Source organism: Microcaecilia unicolor, chromosome 2 (genome assembly GCF_901765095.1).
Source record: "Microcaecilia unicolor chromosome 2, aMicUni1.1, whole genome shotgun sequence".
Lineage (NCBI taxonomy): Eukaryota > Metazoa > Chordata > Amphibia > Gymnophiona > Siphonopidae > Microcaecilia > Microcaecilia unicolor.
The window spans coordinates 332257780-332272940 of NC_044032.1; the positions used below are offsets into that span (position 1 = coordinate 332257780).

General features: G+C 43.2%; 1 protein-coding gene across 2 annotated transcripts in view; it reads right to left on the reverse strand.

Moving 5' to 3' along the window:
• The window catches only part of CLTA (clathrin light chain A), a 234748-nt gene that overhangs the window by 86882 nt on the left and 132705 nt on the right, over positions 1 to 15161 (reverse strand). For both annotated transcript variants that reach the window (XM_030194359.1, XM_030194358.1), the window contains exon 4: positions 12258 to 12369. In XM_030194359.1, coding sequence (XP_030050219.1) covers positions 12258 to 12369 — 112 coding nt within the window. The remainder of the gene's footprint in view (positions 1 to 12257; positions 12370 to 15161) is intronic.

Genomic DNA, 15161 nt, shown 5'->3' on the forward strand with positions numbered 1-15161 from the left:
GTCTGGTCCAATTTTAGTTTTATAATATAATCTTTTAGTACGTCTGATGGTGTATTTGTATTTTCCTTGTAGTTGTTTCCAGTCGTTGAGTGTGGAGTCATCTTTTTTCTTATTCCATGCTCGTTCTAATCTTCTGAGTTGTGTTTTTAATTCTTTCAATTTTTCATTAAACCATGGTATTGAGTTTTTTCTGTGTGAGGTTCTGGTTTTCTGTGGTGCTATTTTGTCTAGTATGGTTCTGCATCTGTTGTCCTAATTATGAGGAAACTGGGGTGAGTCTGTAGGTGCTGACCATTCGTTGTTATAAAATTGTTGCCAGAATATTAGCGGGTCTATTTTTCCTCTTGTGGTAGGTAAGTTGTTCTTGTTTGCGTGGTGAATCTTTTGTTCACCAGTGAAGGGAGAGGTTTGCTTTGTAGTGATCGGACCATGGTATAGCTGTCCATTTTGTATCTATTAGTAAAAGATTTTGTTCTGATGAGAATGTGTGTGTTATGATGTCTAGTGTGTGTCCTTTAGTATGGGTGGGTTGCATAGTTGGCCAGTGAAGCTCCCAGAGTTGGAGGAAATCCTTGTATTCAGTTACATTTGTATCCTCAAGGTGAAGGTTGATGTCTCCTGCTATAAGAAGGTTTTGGGTGGAAAACACATGTATTTGAAATGAAATCCATGAAATGTGTTTGGCAGTCTTGCCAATTGCCTGGAGGCCTATAAAACAGGATAAAGTTTAGGTGGTCCTGTAAAGTAGGGTGGTTGATTCGAACTGAAGCTATTTCAAGTTGAGGGAGTATGGATTCGGATGTTGTTGTGATGGTAAATTGGGATCTGTAGATTATAGCTATGCCTCCTCCTCTTTTTCCGTTCCTTGTCCAATGAGTAATTTTGTATCCTGGAGGGCATAGTTCTAAAATTATGGGATCTTTGAGGTCGTGGATCCAGGTTTCATTGATTAGTAGGAAATCAATGAACCAAATGAATAGATTGTAGCGGGTCCCTCAATGTGGAACAGCTTGCCATTGAGGTTAAGAAAATTCCACGATGTAAAGCAGGTCACAGAGGAGCTAAAAACATATTTGTTTACACAAGTATATGGTGAGATGAGAGAACTTAGTTAAGTGGATAGAAAATACATATTCAGAGTATTAAATGTTTTGTGAGGTGATGCCGTCATCTACTATGAGGTGTTAATGTGTTGTGAAGAATACAGATGGGACCTATGTATGTATCGCTGTATGCTATTGGTTTTATATTATGAATGTATACATTGTTATCCACCAAAGACATTTAGATTCAGCGGAATACAATTTTTAAAAAATAAAATATACTGTAATAGATGTGTTTTCTTTGAGTCAACTCTCCGATTTTGGCTGATAAAATTCCTTTAACTACTTCTACTCCGAGTCAGGTCATCCCCCTCCCCTAGTTACGGGATAGCGTCTAGTCTAGTATAGAATCACTCATTTTAAATTATAGGCTACTCTCTGGTTCACACTTTATTCTAGTTTATTTGTTGATCTTTCTTTTTGCTCCTGAAGTTATGGTTGCTCTGCTCTCCATAGTTTGTGGACTTTGTTGTGGGGGTAATGGAAGCTTAATTCTGTGGAGGTGTTTTATCTTTTTTTTTTTAATTTATTTTTCAACCAATGCATCATACTTTCTTATGCAAGTGTATTCTTGTGATTGTATATTTAAATTACATAAATTTTAAAAAAGATAAAATTTCAAAAGTATTGGGAGTGTTATTAGATTCCTCTAAGTATGGATCCTTAGGTTAATGCTATTATTAAAGATCTTTCTACAAACTGAAAAAATTACATTTAATTCATACTTTTTTTTTTTTTTTTCACATTTTAGAATATTAGTTCAATCTACCATTCTATCTCAGATAGATTTCTGTAATTCTTTGTATTCTGGCTTTTCGGCAAAGCTTAAGAGGAAACTTTGATTCAAAACACTGCTAGGCTGATATTTAACAAAGCAAGTTTGATCAGGTCACCCCTTTATGAGTTTTCACTGGCTTATGAGGCCAGTGTTTTATTTAAGCTTTGTCCTTTGGTTTTTGAATGGTGATGTACCTGAGGGTTTTTCTTTTATGTTAGCTGGCAGAAATAGTGAATGTTTAATTTTGTCTTTCCATCAATGAGGGGAGTGAAGTTTAAATTCGCCTGTGAAAGATCTTTTGGTTATGGTGCAATTAGTACCTGGAATTCTTTACCTTTGAACATTCATCTAATTTCATTTCAACTTAAATGGAATTTAGAAAGAAGCAGAAAACACACTCCCCTTCACCCCCCCCCCCCCCCAATTTTGCATGTGCCAAATTGTAAATTTTTATATATGTTATGTCAGTTAAAATTGTAGATTTGCTATTGTTACCCGCTTTGAACCTGATTGATTAGGGATTTGGCAGGATACAAAATCCTTTACATAACAAATTGCAGCGCTGGCTATAGACCTCCACTCTGATATCGCATACTCGGGCCATCGGCTGGAAGGCACTGAAAAACAGCTTGATGATCAGGCGGACACGCAGCTGCTGCAATTTGAGAATACATTAGCTCATTTGGGACTAAATCCGTTTATCTATGCCGACAATGTTGTAGTATATATTCCATTCTATAGTATCAGAGATTATTAAGTCTATCGAAAACGTCCTGCAAGTAATGGACTCTCGGGCAAACGCTTTCAAACTAAAACTTAATGCAGACAAAACACACTGCCTTCTTTTGACTTCCCAGTGCAAGTTCATCCCTCCCACTTCTATTGTGGTCAATAGTCTAACTCTTCCTATCTCTTACAGTTTGAAAATTTTGGGAGTAATATTTGACCGTTTTTTTAACATTTGAAAATCAAGCAAAGGCGCAAGCCAAGAAGATGTTCATCATATTGTTGAAGCTCAAGCGAGTACGGCACCTCTTCCCGAGACCACTCTTTAGAAATATGGTACAATCATTGGTGCTTTGTCACACAGACTACTGCAATGGTACATTAGCAGGGTGTAAGGTCTCTGTCTTGAGAAAACTACAGACTGTCCAAAATTCGGCAGCGAGACTTGTCTTCAATAAAGCCCGGTTCGATAGCGCGACGCCTCTTCTTGCTAAACTTCACTGGCTTCCGATCAAGGTCTTCTTGCTAAACTTCATTGGCTTCCAATCAAGGAGCGCATTGAATTCAAAGTTTGCACCATGGTTCACAAAATCGTTGACGGGGATGTCCCCAGTTACATGCTGAATATGATTGACTTGCCAACCAGAAATGCTGACCCGTCCTTAAAATTATATTTCACCTTGCACTATCCCAGCTGGAAAGGCTGTAAGCACGGATCTATTCAGGCGTCAAGCTTTCCCTTCATCAGTGCGCAACTATGGAATGCACTTCCTAGAGACATCACCAGTCAAAGAGACTACCTTACCTTTCGCAAGGCACTAAAAACGCATCTGTTTAGCAAAGCATTTTCTCCAGGAACAATATAGGACTATCGCCTCTGCCAGCTGGCATACGTGGATCCTGTTTAGTCCTATTCTTTTGTACTGTTATATGTAAAGTATCTTTTCTTTCTTGCCCTTCTACTCTACTATTCTCATTTGTATCTGATATCAGCCGGATTTCTCTCTCTACGGCTTATGTAAGCCACATTGAGCCTGCATGTCTGTCGAGATAATGTGGGGTATAAATACATTAATAAATGAATACAGGGTGTCCTGCAGGCGGACTTTGCTAATCTAGTGGCGGTGGTAGAATGGATTGTGCAGTTTCTTTTCAGTACCGAAGGCTCTAGAGAGTCCACAAATTATGGCCTCACTGAATGCAGACACAAATCTTTGGAAGCATTAAGACCAAATCTTCTGCAAGATAGTCTGGTATGCCTTCACAGTTACCAATTTAAAGAACTGGCTAAAAAAACAAGAACAGTGGAACCGCTAATATGGGATACCCATTCCATAGAGATCTATTTGGATTTGTGACCATCGACTTTGAAATGGCAGAGAATTGAAAGACTGCACTATTAAAGTTGCTCAGGAAAATAATTATATTATTGGTTTTACCCATTTCAGCCTGGGTATTAGCTATGAAGGTCAGGGATATAAGGTGCGCAACATGGAAGAAGCTTACAAAGCACTGGTGGAAGAAAGTCTCTGGACACTGGAGAAAGCCACCAGCTGCCAGAACGTGCACCCTCCTAATCAGGTAGAAAGACCAACATGGCAGCAGGGAGATCAAGGAAGAAGCATTTCAGCGCAATGGCTCCCTGATGGCAGCAGACTTGAAGCAAGCTGACCAGCCCTGGAACCGGATGCACAAGTTATTAATGGAAGGTGCTTGTGGACAGCCTCCTTTAGGCATTGGGGTTGAATGATGGCACTTTTGGCATGGGAAACTAAACAATTACTATTTTATTTTAGCCACTGTATAGATTTGAAAGTTAATAAGAATTGCAAGCACACCTGATATATGTGGGATATTATGGACTTGGAGGACAGAAGGCAAGAATGATTTTCACTTTCTTCTTTTGGTGAGGGGCCCATGTGATGTGAGGAAAAAAGAGCTCTGATGTTGGAGGGAATCGGATGGGATTGGGCACAGCTGGTTGAGGGGGAGGGGAACAGGAGGGTATCAGGGAAGGGATGAGAATTGAGAAAGGGAAGAGTGGAGCATGTGGGGGGGGGGCAGATTAGGGAATGAGTGGGAGAAAGAGATAGGTCTAATGGGTGAGAATGATTAATCTGCAGGATCAGCCTAGTGTATGTTTATACACAGATCACTGTTTTTGCCTTGATGAATATAAGATGTTAAACTCGCCATATAAGTATCAGCTGTATTTTAAGGACGTAGAAAGGCTGCAGATGTCAGTAGGATTTGAACAAGAGACCCATTTGTTGCCATCCTATGAAAAGTTATTTGTAAATAAAAATACCTTCCCATCTTTTCTGCCTTAATAGAGAAAGGAGTAAAACAAATGAGGTAGGCATTCTTCTAGCAAAGCAATTAAGTGCTCATATTAAGGAAATAAGAGACAGGCTGTTGTATCTTAGCAATGTTAGAAATTCACCAGCAGCTTTATATTTATGCCCAAAACTCTGATCAAGGCAAACTTTATGAGCGACAGTTGAAGAATCACAGAGGGCCAAGTTATCATGGGAAACAATTTCAATTTTAACTAAGACCCTGATAAAGTTAATATTGCAATGAGGGTGGATTACACACTCTAGTAGATTCAGCTTCAGTAACTGAAGAACAAGGCCAGTGCTGGGCAGACTTCTATGGTCTGCGCCCCGAAAACTGCAAGGACAAATCAAGATCAAGTATACGTACGTAGTATTACATTATACCTTATACTATGATTTTACCTTGTTGGGCAGACTGGATGGACCGTTTAGGTCTATCTGCCATCATCTACTATGTTACTATCACTATTACAGCTCACTTACACAGTGTATATGAACTCAGTTACCCTCCATTGTCACATAAGCTTAGCTTTAGAAAAAACTAGAGTATTAGGAGGGGCTTAATGTCTCTTGGTTTGGCAGGGTAAATGAAATTAAATGGTTATCCTACCTAAACTGATCTGCTTGTTCTTTAGCCATGCCAATCCCCTTGTCCAATACATTTTTCCACAGTCTTCAAAAAGTTTTTGAATACATTTGTAAAAAGAAACCACTTTAAGTACATAGTTGGCCATTTTACGATCTAGGGTACAAGGAGGTATCACCGTACCAAACTTTAAATCATATAGTAGTTCAGATCAAGGTCATCTCAGAATGGATGAGTGGCACGTTGAAAAGCTGGGTCAGATTAGAGCAACATCTTAGTGGATATCTTCCACTATGGGTCGTGCCATGGTTAACCCCTTGAGAGCAGCAACAATTTATAGGACAGGTTAAACCTATAACTCGACTCCCAATGACGCTGTAACCAAGCTGACCCCTTAAAACTAGATTATACTTTGCCTCTATCCCAATATAATTTGTAGCTGGATTTCCTCTGGGTAGGGAAGATTCTACCTATTGGAGAGAAGGGGAAGGGACTTGATGTACCGCCTTTCTGTGGTTACAATCAAAGTAGTTTACATATTATATACAGGTACTTATTTTGTACCTGGGGTAACAGAGGGTTAAGTGACTTGCCTAGAGTCACAAGGAGTAGCAGCAGGAATCAAACTCAGTTCCCCAAGTTCTCAGGCCACTGACTAACCATTAGGTTACTCAAGGCCTTAGTCACCCTAGGGTACTTGGTAGAGGATGGAACGGTGGTGGTTTATCAGCACCAGATAGAGGAATATGGCAGTGATAAACAGTTTTATGAATACACTCAACTCTGACCAGTCATACAGCATAAAGCGAAAAAGAGCTAAGACGGGAGGAAAGACAGCTCTCAGGATAGGGGGTGGGAGGGATGGAATATGTAGACTTCGAAAGGCTTTACTTATGCAATACAACCTGCCCCCCCCCCCCCAACATAAAATATATATCAAAATAGGAATGGGAGATCAAGAAACATTTTGAAAAAAAGGAGTAAAAGTTTTTAAAAAATCTGAGAGTATCCATAGCTAGTCCCCTTATCAAAAATGTGTAAAATAAGTTCTATACATGGTACTATTCCTCGGAAAGGTACAACGTATTTATGGGAGGGATTCTGTGAAGCATGTGTATAGAGCTGTTTGGTTTTTCAAATCAGTCAGCTTTGTAAAACAATCCTTTTTCTTATTTAGTAGGGCAATTTGCTAGCTTGTGTCTTAGTTTTCTCACAGACTACAGACAGGCTTGCCTAACCCTCGTAATGGGCTATAAACTTTAAAAAGTGTCTGTTTGGGGTCAAACAGGCTTTTAACATAGCACAGGGACATTTTCAGTGAAGGACCATAAAGAGTTATTGGTATTCATTACAAAGAGCAAATGATGAATATTTGAGAAAAATACCAAAGAAACAGAATTATGTGAAGGTGACCTTAGAGAATACCAGATAAGCAATAGAGAAAATATAAGGCATTCAGTTTCATCCGGTATTCCTCCATGTGTTCCTTTTCTTGAGTTTTTCTGTATTTCTGGAACGCCAACTTTTTAGCCTTTATTTTCTCAACCACTTGCTTGGAGAACCATATCGGTTTCCTTTTTCTCTTGCTTTTATTTACTTTCCTTACATAAAGGTTCGTGGCCCTATTTATAGCTTCTTTCAGCCTGGACCACTGTCCTTCCACTTCTTGTACTTCCTTCCAGCCCATCATCTCCTTCCTCAGGTATTCCCCCATTTTACTAAAGCCAGCATGCTTGAAATCCAGGACTTTGAGTGGCCGCTCTCCAGTTTAGCTGTTATATCAAACCAAACCGTTTGATGGTCACTGCTGCCCAGGTGGGCACCCACTCGGATATTTGACACGCTATCCCCATTTGTGAGCACCAGATCCAGTGTCGCTCCCTCCCTCGTGGGTTCCATCACCATTTGTCTGAGCAAAACACTTTGGAAAGCATCCACGATCCCTCTACTTCTTTCCGATTCCGCAGACGGAACCTTCCAATCTACATCCGGCAGATTGAAATCTCCTAGCAACAGCACCTCTCTCTTGCTTCCCAACTTTTGAATATCTGCGATCAGGTCTTTATCTAATTCCTCCAATTGTGTCGGAGGTCTGTAGACAACACCCACGTGGACAGAGGTTCTATCAACTCTTTTTAAGGTGATCCATATCACTTCTTCCTTTCCCCAGGTCCCTGTCATTTCAGTCGCAGTGATATCATTCCTCACATACAGACCTACTCCGCCACCTTTACGACCCTCTCTATCCTTCCTAAATAAATTATAGCCTGGTATGTTTGTATCCCATTCATGGGAACCATTTAGCCACGTCTCTGTGATTGCACAACATCCAAGTCTGCCTCCAACATCAGGGCCTGAAGGTCATGAACTTTATTGCTTAGACTGCGAGCATTTGTGGTCATTGCTTTCCATCTACATTTCCTGGTATGCGTTTCAACATTAGTGATTTGGGGGTTTCTTTTCTCTTTGGGTACCTTCATATCTTTTTGTTCCACTTTTATTATTTTTTCTTTGGCTTCCGTTCTGTTTTCAAGAATGGAGTAATACTGGGAAAAAAGAATTTTTATTGTAACCAATTATTTACTCTAATAAATTTTGCATTATTATAAAAGAGACAAACTGAACAAGTACCAGAATGGTACTGGCAGCAGCATGGAAACAGAGATCCTGGATGGCTTCCTGACAGAGGGCGAGATCTGGTGCCCCCCTGCTTTTTGGTGTAATACATGGCAACCTGATTGTCTGTCTGAATCAATATGATTTGGTTAGACAGCCGATCTCTGAAAGCCTTTAGAGCGTTCCAGATCTCTCGTAATTCCAGGAGATTGATCTGAAGACCTTTTTCCTGAAAGAACCAAGCTCCTTGAGTGTGAAGCCCATCCACATGAACTCCCCACCCTAGGAGGGATGTATCCGTCATCAGCACTTTTTGTGGCTGAGGAATTTGGAATGGATATCCCAAGGTCAAATTGGTCCGAATCGTCCACCAATGCAGAGAATTCCGGAAGTCGGTGGACAATTGGATCACATCTTCTAGATCTCCCGCAGCTTGATATCACTGGGAGACCAGGGTCCATTGAGCTGATCTCATGTGCAGGCGTGCCATGGGAGTTACATGAACTGTGGAGGCCATGTGCCCCAGGAGTCTCAACATCTGCTGAGCTGTGATCTGTTCAGACGCTTGTACTAAAGACACTAGGGACAGGAGGTTATCTGCCCTCGCCTCAGGAAGATAAGCAAAAGCTGTCTTTGTGTTCAACAGAGCTCCAATGAATTCCAATTTCTGAGATGGGACTTGGAATAATTTATCACGAACCCCAGAAGTTCTAGCACCTGAATAGTCATTCGCATGGACTGCTGAGCGCCTGCCTTCAAGGTGCTCTTCACCAGCCAATCGTCGAGATAGGGGAACACATGCACTCCCAGTCTGCGTAGCGACGCTGCAACTGCTGCCAGGCACTTTGTGAACACCCTGGGCCCAGATGCCAGACCAAAGGGCAGTACACAGTACTGAAAGTGCTGAATTCCCAGCCGAAATCACAGATACTTCCTGTGAGCTGGAAATAATCGGGACATGCGTGTAAACATCCTTTAAGTCCAGAGAGCATAGCCAATCGTTTTCCTCAATAATGGGAAGAAGGGTGCCTAGGGAAATCATCCTGAACTTTTTCTCAAACTAGACATTTGTTCAGGCCCCATAGGTCTAGGATGGGACGCATCCCCCCTGTTTTCTTTTGCACAAGGAAGTACCTGGAATAGAATCCCAGCCCTTCTTCCCCTGGTGGAACAGGCTCGACCACACTGGCCTTTAGAAGGGCGGAGAATTCCTCTGCAAGTACCTGCTTGTGCTGGGAACTGTAAGAATGAGCTCCCGGTGGGCAATTTGGAGGTTTGGATTCCAGATTGAGGGTGTATCCTAACCGGACTATTTGAAGAACCCACCAGTCAGAGATTATGAGAGGCCACCTTTGGTGAAAAAACATCAACCCTCCCTACCGGCAAGTCATCCGGTACGGACACTTTTACTGAGGCTATGCTGAACTGGAGCCAGTCAAAAGCCCGTCCCTTGCTTTTGCTGGGGAGCAGAATGGGCCTTAGTCGCACATTGTTGACGAGAACGAGTGCGCTGGGGCTGAGCCTGGACAGGCTGCCGAGAAGCAGATGTGTACCTATGCCTAGAATAGGTTTAGGGGGCACTCCTCCTCCTGCCAAAAAACCTCCTATATGAGGAGGCAGTAGCAGAAGGCACACGGTGGGAGAGAGAGGATCTCGTTAATCAGATTAAGAAGCATAATGATGCTATGTATTCTACTTTCTCTCCAAAAAGATTGTCCCCCGACAAGGAACATTCGCCATCCGCTGCTGGACACAGTGATCCAGGTCAGAGACACGCAGCCATGAGAGTCTGCGCATCACTATACGTTGAGCAGCGATCCTGGATGTCACGTCAAAAGTACCCCTGGCCAGGAACTTGCGACACGCCTTCTGCTGCCTGACCACCTGGCGAAAAGGCTCGGCCAGCTCCGTAAGGAGTGCATCAACCAAGATGGGCAGTTGACGTATCGAGTCCAGCAAGTGTACGCTCGTGAAGAGCTGCTATGACTGGATCTTGGCAGCGAGCATAGCGGCCTGATATGTCTTCCTCCCAAAAAGAATCAAGAGTCCTAGCTTTTTCTGCCTGGGGGCGCCGAAGCATAATCTCTAGTACTCCTGGCTCTCTTGAGGGCGGAATCCACCACCATGGAATTGTGGGGTACCTGAGACCTCATCAACCCAGGTCCACAGTGGATCTGATAGTGGGATTCAGCTTTTTTCGGGACCACGGGGCCAGAGGGGCTGACCAGTTTCGCATAAGGACTTCCTTCAGTACCTTATGCAGAGGAACTGTCACAGCCTCTTTAGGTAGAGAAGAATAATCCAAGACCTCGAGCATCTCAGTCCTGGGCTCATCCTCAACCTCCACAGGGAAAAGAATAGCTGTAGCCATCTCCCGGACAAAAGAGGAAAAAAACAGACTCTCCCGTGGAGATCGCTAGTGGAGGGGAAGGATCAGAGGGCATCCCAAAGGACTCATCAGAGGAGAAGTACCTGGGATCCTCCTCTGACTCCCACGAGCGCTCCTGCTCAGTGTCGGATAAAACCCGAGTTAAGGTGTTTTGATGCCGATGCCTGGTCCGACTGCGGTGAAGCTCCCTCCACCGACATCGAAGGGGAGTCAACCTGGGTGGCAGCCGATGTCGACGCCGCATGTGGCATCAGGGTCGGGGACCTCACCATAAGCAAAGGGCCAGACACCACTGCAGCAGCAGGTACAAAAGGCGCAAGCACCCCCCCGACACCGAAGCTGACTGTCGTAGCAGTCCCTCCAGAAGTTCTGGAAATAAGGCCCGGATGCGTTCGTCGAGAGCCACCATCGGAGAAGGCTGTGGGGTCGGTGGGACAGGCGGTGTCAGAATCCGTGGAGGCTCGGGAGCAGGTACTGGGCTGCTAGGAGACCAACACATTGGCACCTCACCTCCTGTATCAAGGGGGAGCGATCCTCTCAGCGCCGACGCTTCGCGGGTGCCGACTCTCTCGACGCCCTGGAGCTCCCGGTACCGTGTGTCGAAGGAGAACGATGACTGTGCTTCTTCGCCTTCGCTTGACGAGACTCCTCGGTACCGATGAGGACGTGGAATCCTCATGTCTCCTCGGTGCCGGGTCCGTCTGTCCCGGGGGGCCTTGAGGCAGGTGAAGACCCACTCGATGCCTCACTGCTCCCAGCGCGAAATGGTCCGTCAGCAGCCATTACCTGTCTTCTCGACGTCGATGCTCCTGACGATGTCAATGTTGCCGACCTTGGTACCGATGTCGAAGGACCGGACTGAGCCCCAAAACGTTTCTCTCGTTGGGCGTCTCGAGATGCTTGAGTCCATTTCTTCATACGAAGACACAGACTACAAGCGGCTGGGCTATGGTTGGGCCCAAGGCACTGAATACACCAGGCGTGGGTATCAGTACCTGAGATAGTCCGGTTGCACTGCGTACAACGCTTGAAGCCATTGGGTGTCTTCGATGACATGGAAGGGGAAACAGCTTCGGTGAAATCAGAGGACGCAATTGTGCCTTGAAAAGAACAAAGGGGCACAAAAGAAAGGGAAGAACCCGGCCATGCGGCCCGAAAATCGGCCGTGTCGAAAAAGAAAGAAACCTTATAAAAAGGCCTAAAACCTAGAAAAATACGTGGATAAGTGTTTTTTTTTTTTTTTTAAATAAAATGAGGGAAAAAGAAAAGAAAACTTAGAGAACTCGTCGTCAGACTCTCCCGGGCCAAAAACGAAGTGCAGTGTAGAAACACTGTCTCTCCGCCGCAGACAAGAAAAAACTGAAGTAGCACGTTCACGCTACGGGCGGGAAGTCATCCGTGCATGCGCACTAGAAGACTCTAGCAAAACGTTTTTTATTTTGCTGGCAAAATGCCGATTCCTGGGCCGACGTGGACGTCAACCCACATGTGAGAACAATCAGCCTGCTTGTCCTCGGACAATATAACTTTCATAGTTTGAATAATTTTCCTGGCTCTAGTACAGATTATAGATATAACAAAGTAGAAATACTAACAATGAACCCAAATCAGCATTTTTTTTGTTTTAGTACATTGTTACATTCACATACACATTTCATCGTAGAACTCAGGCTCAATTAGTTCTGCATGGAATTTGCCTGCTTATTAAAAGGAAAGTTACCTGTTATTGACTTTTGTTTTCTGTAGCAGTTCATCCTGCCTTGTATACCATTCCTCTAACTCCTTTTTAGCTTTTTCTTTCCATTCGGATTCCTGCTTTCGAGAATTGGCATCTAAAGAATAGAAAAACAACATAGCAAGCTGCAATGTGGATGCTACCTGTTTTTCAGTCAAATTCTTTGGACTATCTCAAAATGTCAGTAGCATATCAGTGGTGTAGGCCGATTAGAAGACTAAGATACCAACTTTCAAGCAGGTTACTAGTTGGAAAATATATAATCAAAATGATGAGAACAAGGCAGGGATCATAAAATTACAGAATACTACAAGCTACAAAAAGGAAGCACAGCAGTTCTAACAACAATTATAGGAAAGGAAAAAAAAAAGGAAATTGAATTGATGCCAAAATAATACTAACAAGACCCTTATTTTTTTTTTCAACTTTAGTTTTATTGTCTTCAGGGAAATGTTTTTACTATATTTTGTTCTATAAATTCAGTTTAAAAGCATTTACTAGTGACCATGAAATGGTCTATCAGGTCACAAAAGGTAAACCAAGCATCTACCTGAAACAGATTACTCCTGGGGGAATTCTGCGCAAAATTAAAAAAAAAGAAGTGCACACAATATTTTAAAATTCTGCATTGTTTGTTTGCAGTGTTTTTGAATAAAATTCTCCATTAATAAGGCCTGAAATCCCCTCTAGAATTCTCCAGTAATAAGGCCTGAAATCCCTTCCTGCCTTTTCCCTCTTCAGGCTCCAACCTCCCCAGTTCCTGCTCACTCCAACTGCAGTTCTCCCTCCATCTCTCAGCAAAAATCCTAATTCTGTCTGTCCCTTCTCTTCCCCATGACACATACTTAACTTGCCTTGCTCCCTTCCCCATCCCCCTGACACACACACAGTTAGAACTGGGTCTCTCCCCCGACTGAACGCAGATCACACGGCAAGAAGAACAGAAGTGAACCGCTGCACAATGAGGTCACTTCCTGCTCCTCTTGCAGCACAATCTCTGAGACAGCAGGAGAGCTCCAAAGGCAACTGCCTTCACAGAATTTTGTGCACCAAGTGTAGAATTCTGCTCTGGGCAGAAATACAGAATTCCCCCAGGACTAACTAGTGTTCTTTGCAGACAGCAGGATAAAATCAGCCTCACAAGTGGGCAACCTCTGATGGTGTTGACAAACCACATTTTTCAAGTTAAGAGGAGGTTTTTCTACCTGTGTAAAGCTCCTGCAGGGGAAAGAGAATGGTTTCTGTACCTGATTATCGTCTAAAGTGAACCCCTTTCAAAGGTAGGCAACTTTGTTCCTTTAGCTATGGGTTGCTTTCCAAAAACAGGAAGAGAAAAACAGACCCATAACTCAGAGAACGTGCACCTGAGTAGTAGTGTCCACTCACTACCTGGCAGTCTATTCATAACTAGTTAAGCATTTTTTTGGCAACATGGGCAGATGGGTGGGATTGAGAGAACAAACATTATCCACTTGAATATCAAGGCAGTTTAATAAGGAATTAAACTGAAAACTGGGACTTAATTTGGTTAATTAGCAAAAACCAAGTCTTCAGCCAAAAACAATCATAAAAGCAGAGAAAGGGATGAGTGACCCCCAAGGTCCTATTTGCAGACTAGAGATAGTGGAGTCTAAAAGGTTTTTCTCTTTTGCTTTTATTTTCTTACTCCCAACTCATCTAGGTTTGTAGCTCAAAAAGATGCTTTGAACACTATATAGAGGTAGATTATATCAGTGAACTCTTGTTTATCCACATCTGCTGGCAGAACAGTGCATACCCTAGTGGACGGTCTGACAATGTTCTTTATAGCAATGCAGACTTCAAATTATTCAGACCACCACTGTGAGACTTTTACATCATGCCAAGTGAAGTGACCATAAGGTTTTAGAAGGGAAAATTAGGTTCTTACCTTTGTAATTTTCTTTCCTTTAGTCACAGCAGATGAATCCATTACGAATGGGTTGTGTCCATCAACCAGCAGAGAGAGCACTGAAAAACCATAGTGCCTCATGGCCAGCTAGCTCCATCTGCCTCTCCAGTATTTGAAGCTTCCAAAGCAGTGTTACACCGCACAGCATAACAACATGAACTTTCCTCACAGCGGATGAACGCCCTAGAACAGGAGCAACAATTCAAAGGAGGGACGAACTCAACCTCCTGTAACAGAACAGAAATCCTGAAGACTGTTTTCCAACTTCTCCCAATGAGGGAACATGTCCACAGGAAAAACTAAACATAAAATAAACATCAATCACATAATGAACCACTGAGGGAGGGCTCGTGGATTCACCTGCTATGACTAAAGGAAAGAAAATTACCAAGGTAAGAACCTAATTTTCCCTTCCTTGTCATCAAGCAGATGAATCCATTACGAGTGGGATGTATCAAAGCAATCCCTAGATAGGGTGGGAACAAGCCACACCACGCGCCAGCACTTCTGCTCCAAAATGCGCGTCTCTCCTGGCAGCCACATCCAGCTGTAATGTCGGGCAAAAGAGAGCTTAGAAGCCCATGTCACTGCACTGCATATCTCCTGAAGAGAGAGTGCTCCAGTTTCAGCCCAGGAAGAGGAAATCGCTCTTGTGGAATGTGCCTTAAAGGCTTCAGGCGGAGGCCGGCCAGACAGCAAATATGCTGAAAAAATAGCTTCTTTGAGCCAACGGGCTATAGTGGCCTTAGACGCTGGAGACCCTCTGCGCGGACCTGACAATAGAACAAAAAGATGGTCAGAGGTCCTGAAGGCATTTGATATGCGCAGATATTGCAACAGAGCCCTTTGCACATCCAGAAGGTGCAACTGCCCAAATGATTATGGAAATTCCTCTTTAGAAAAGGAAGGCAGGAAAATAGGCCGGTTTAGGTGAAACGCTGAAACCACCTTAGGCAGGA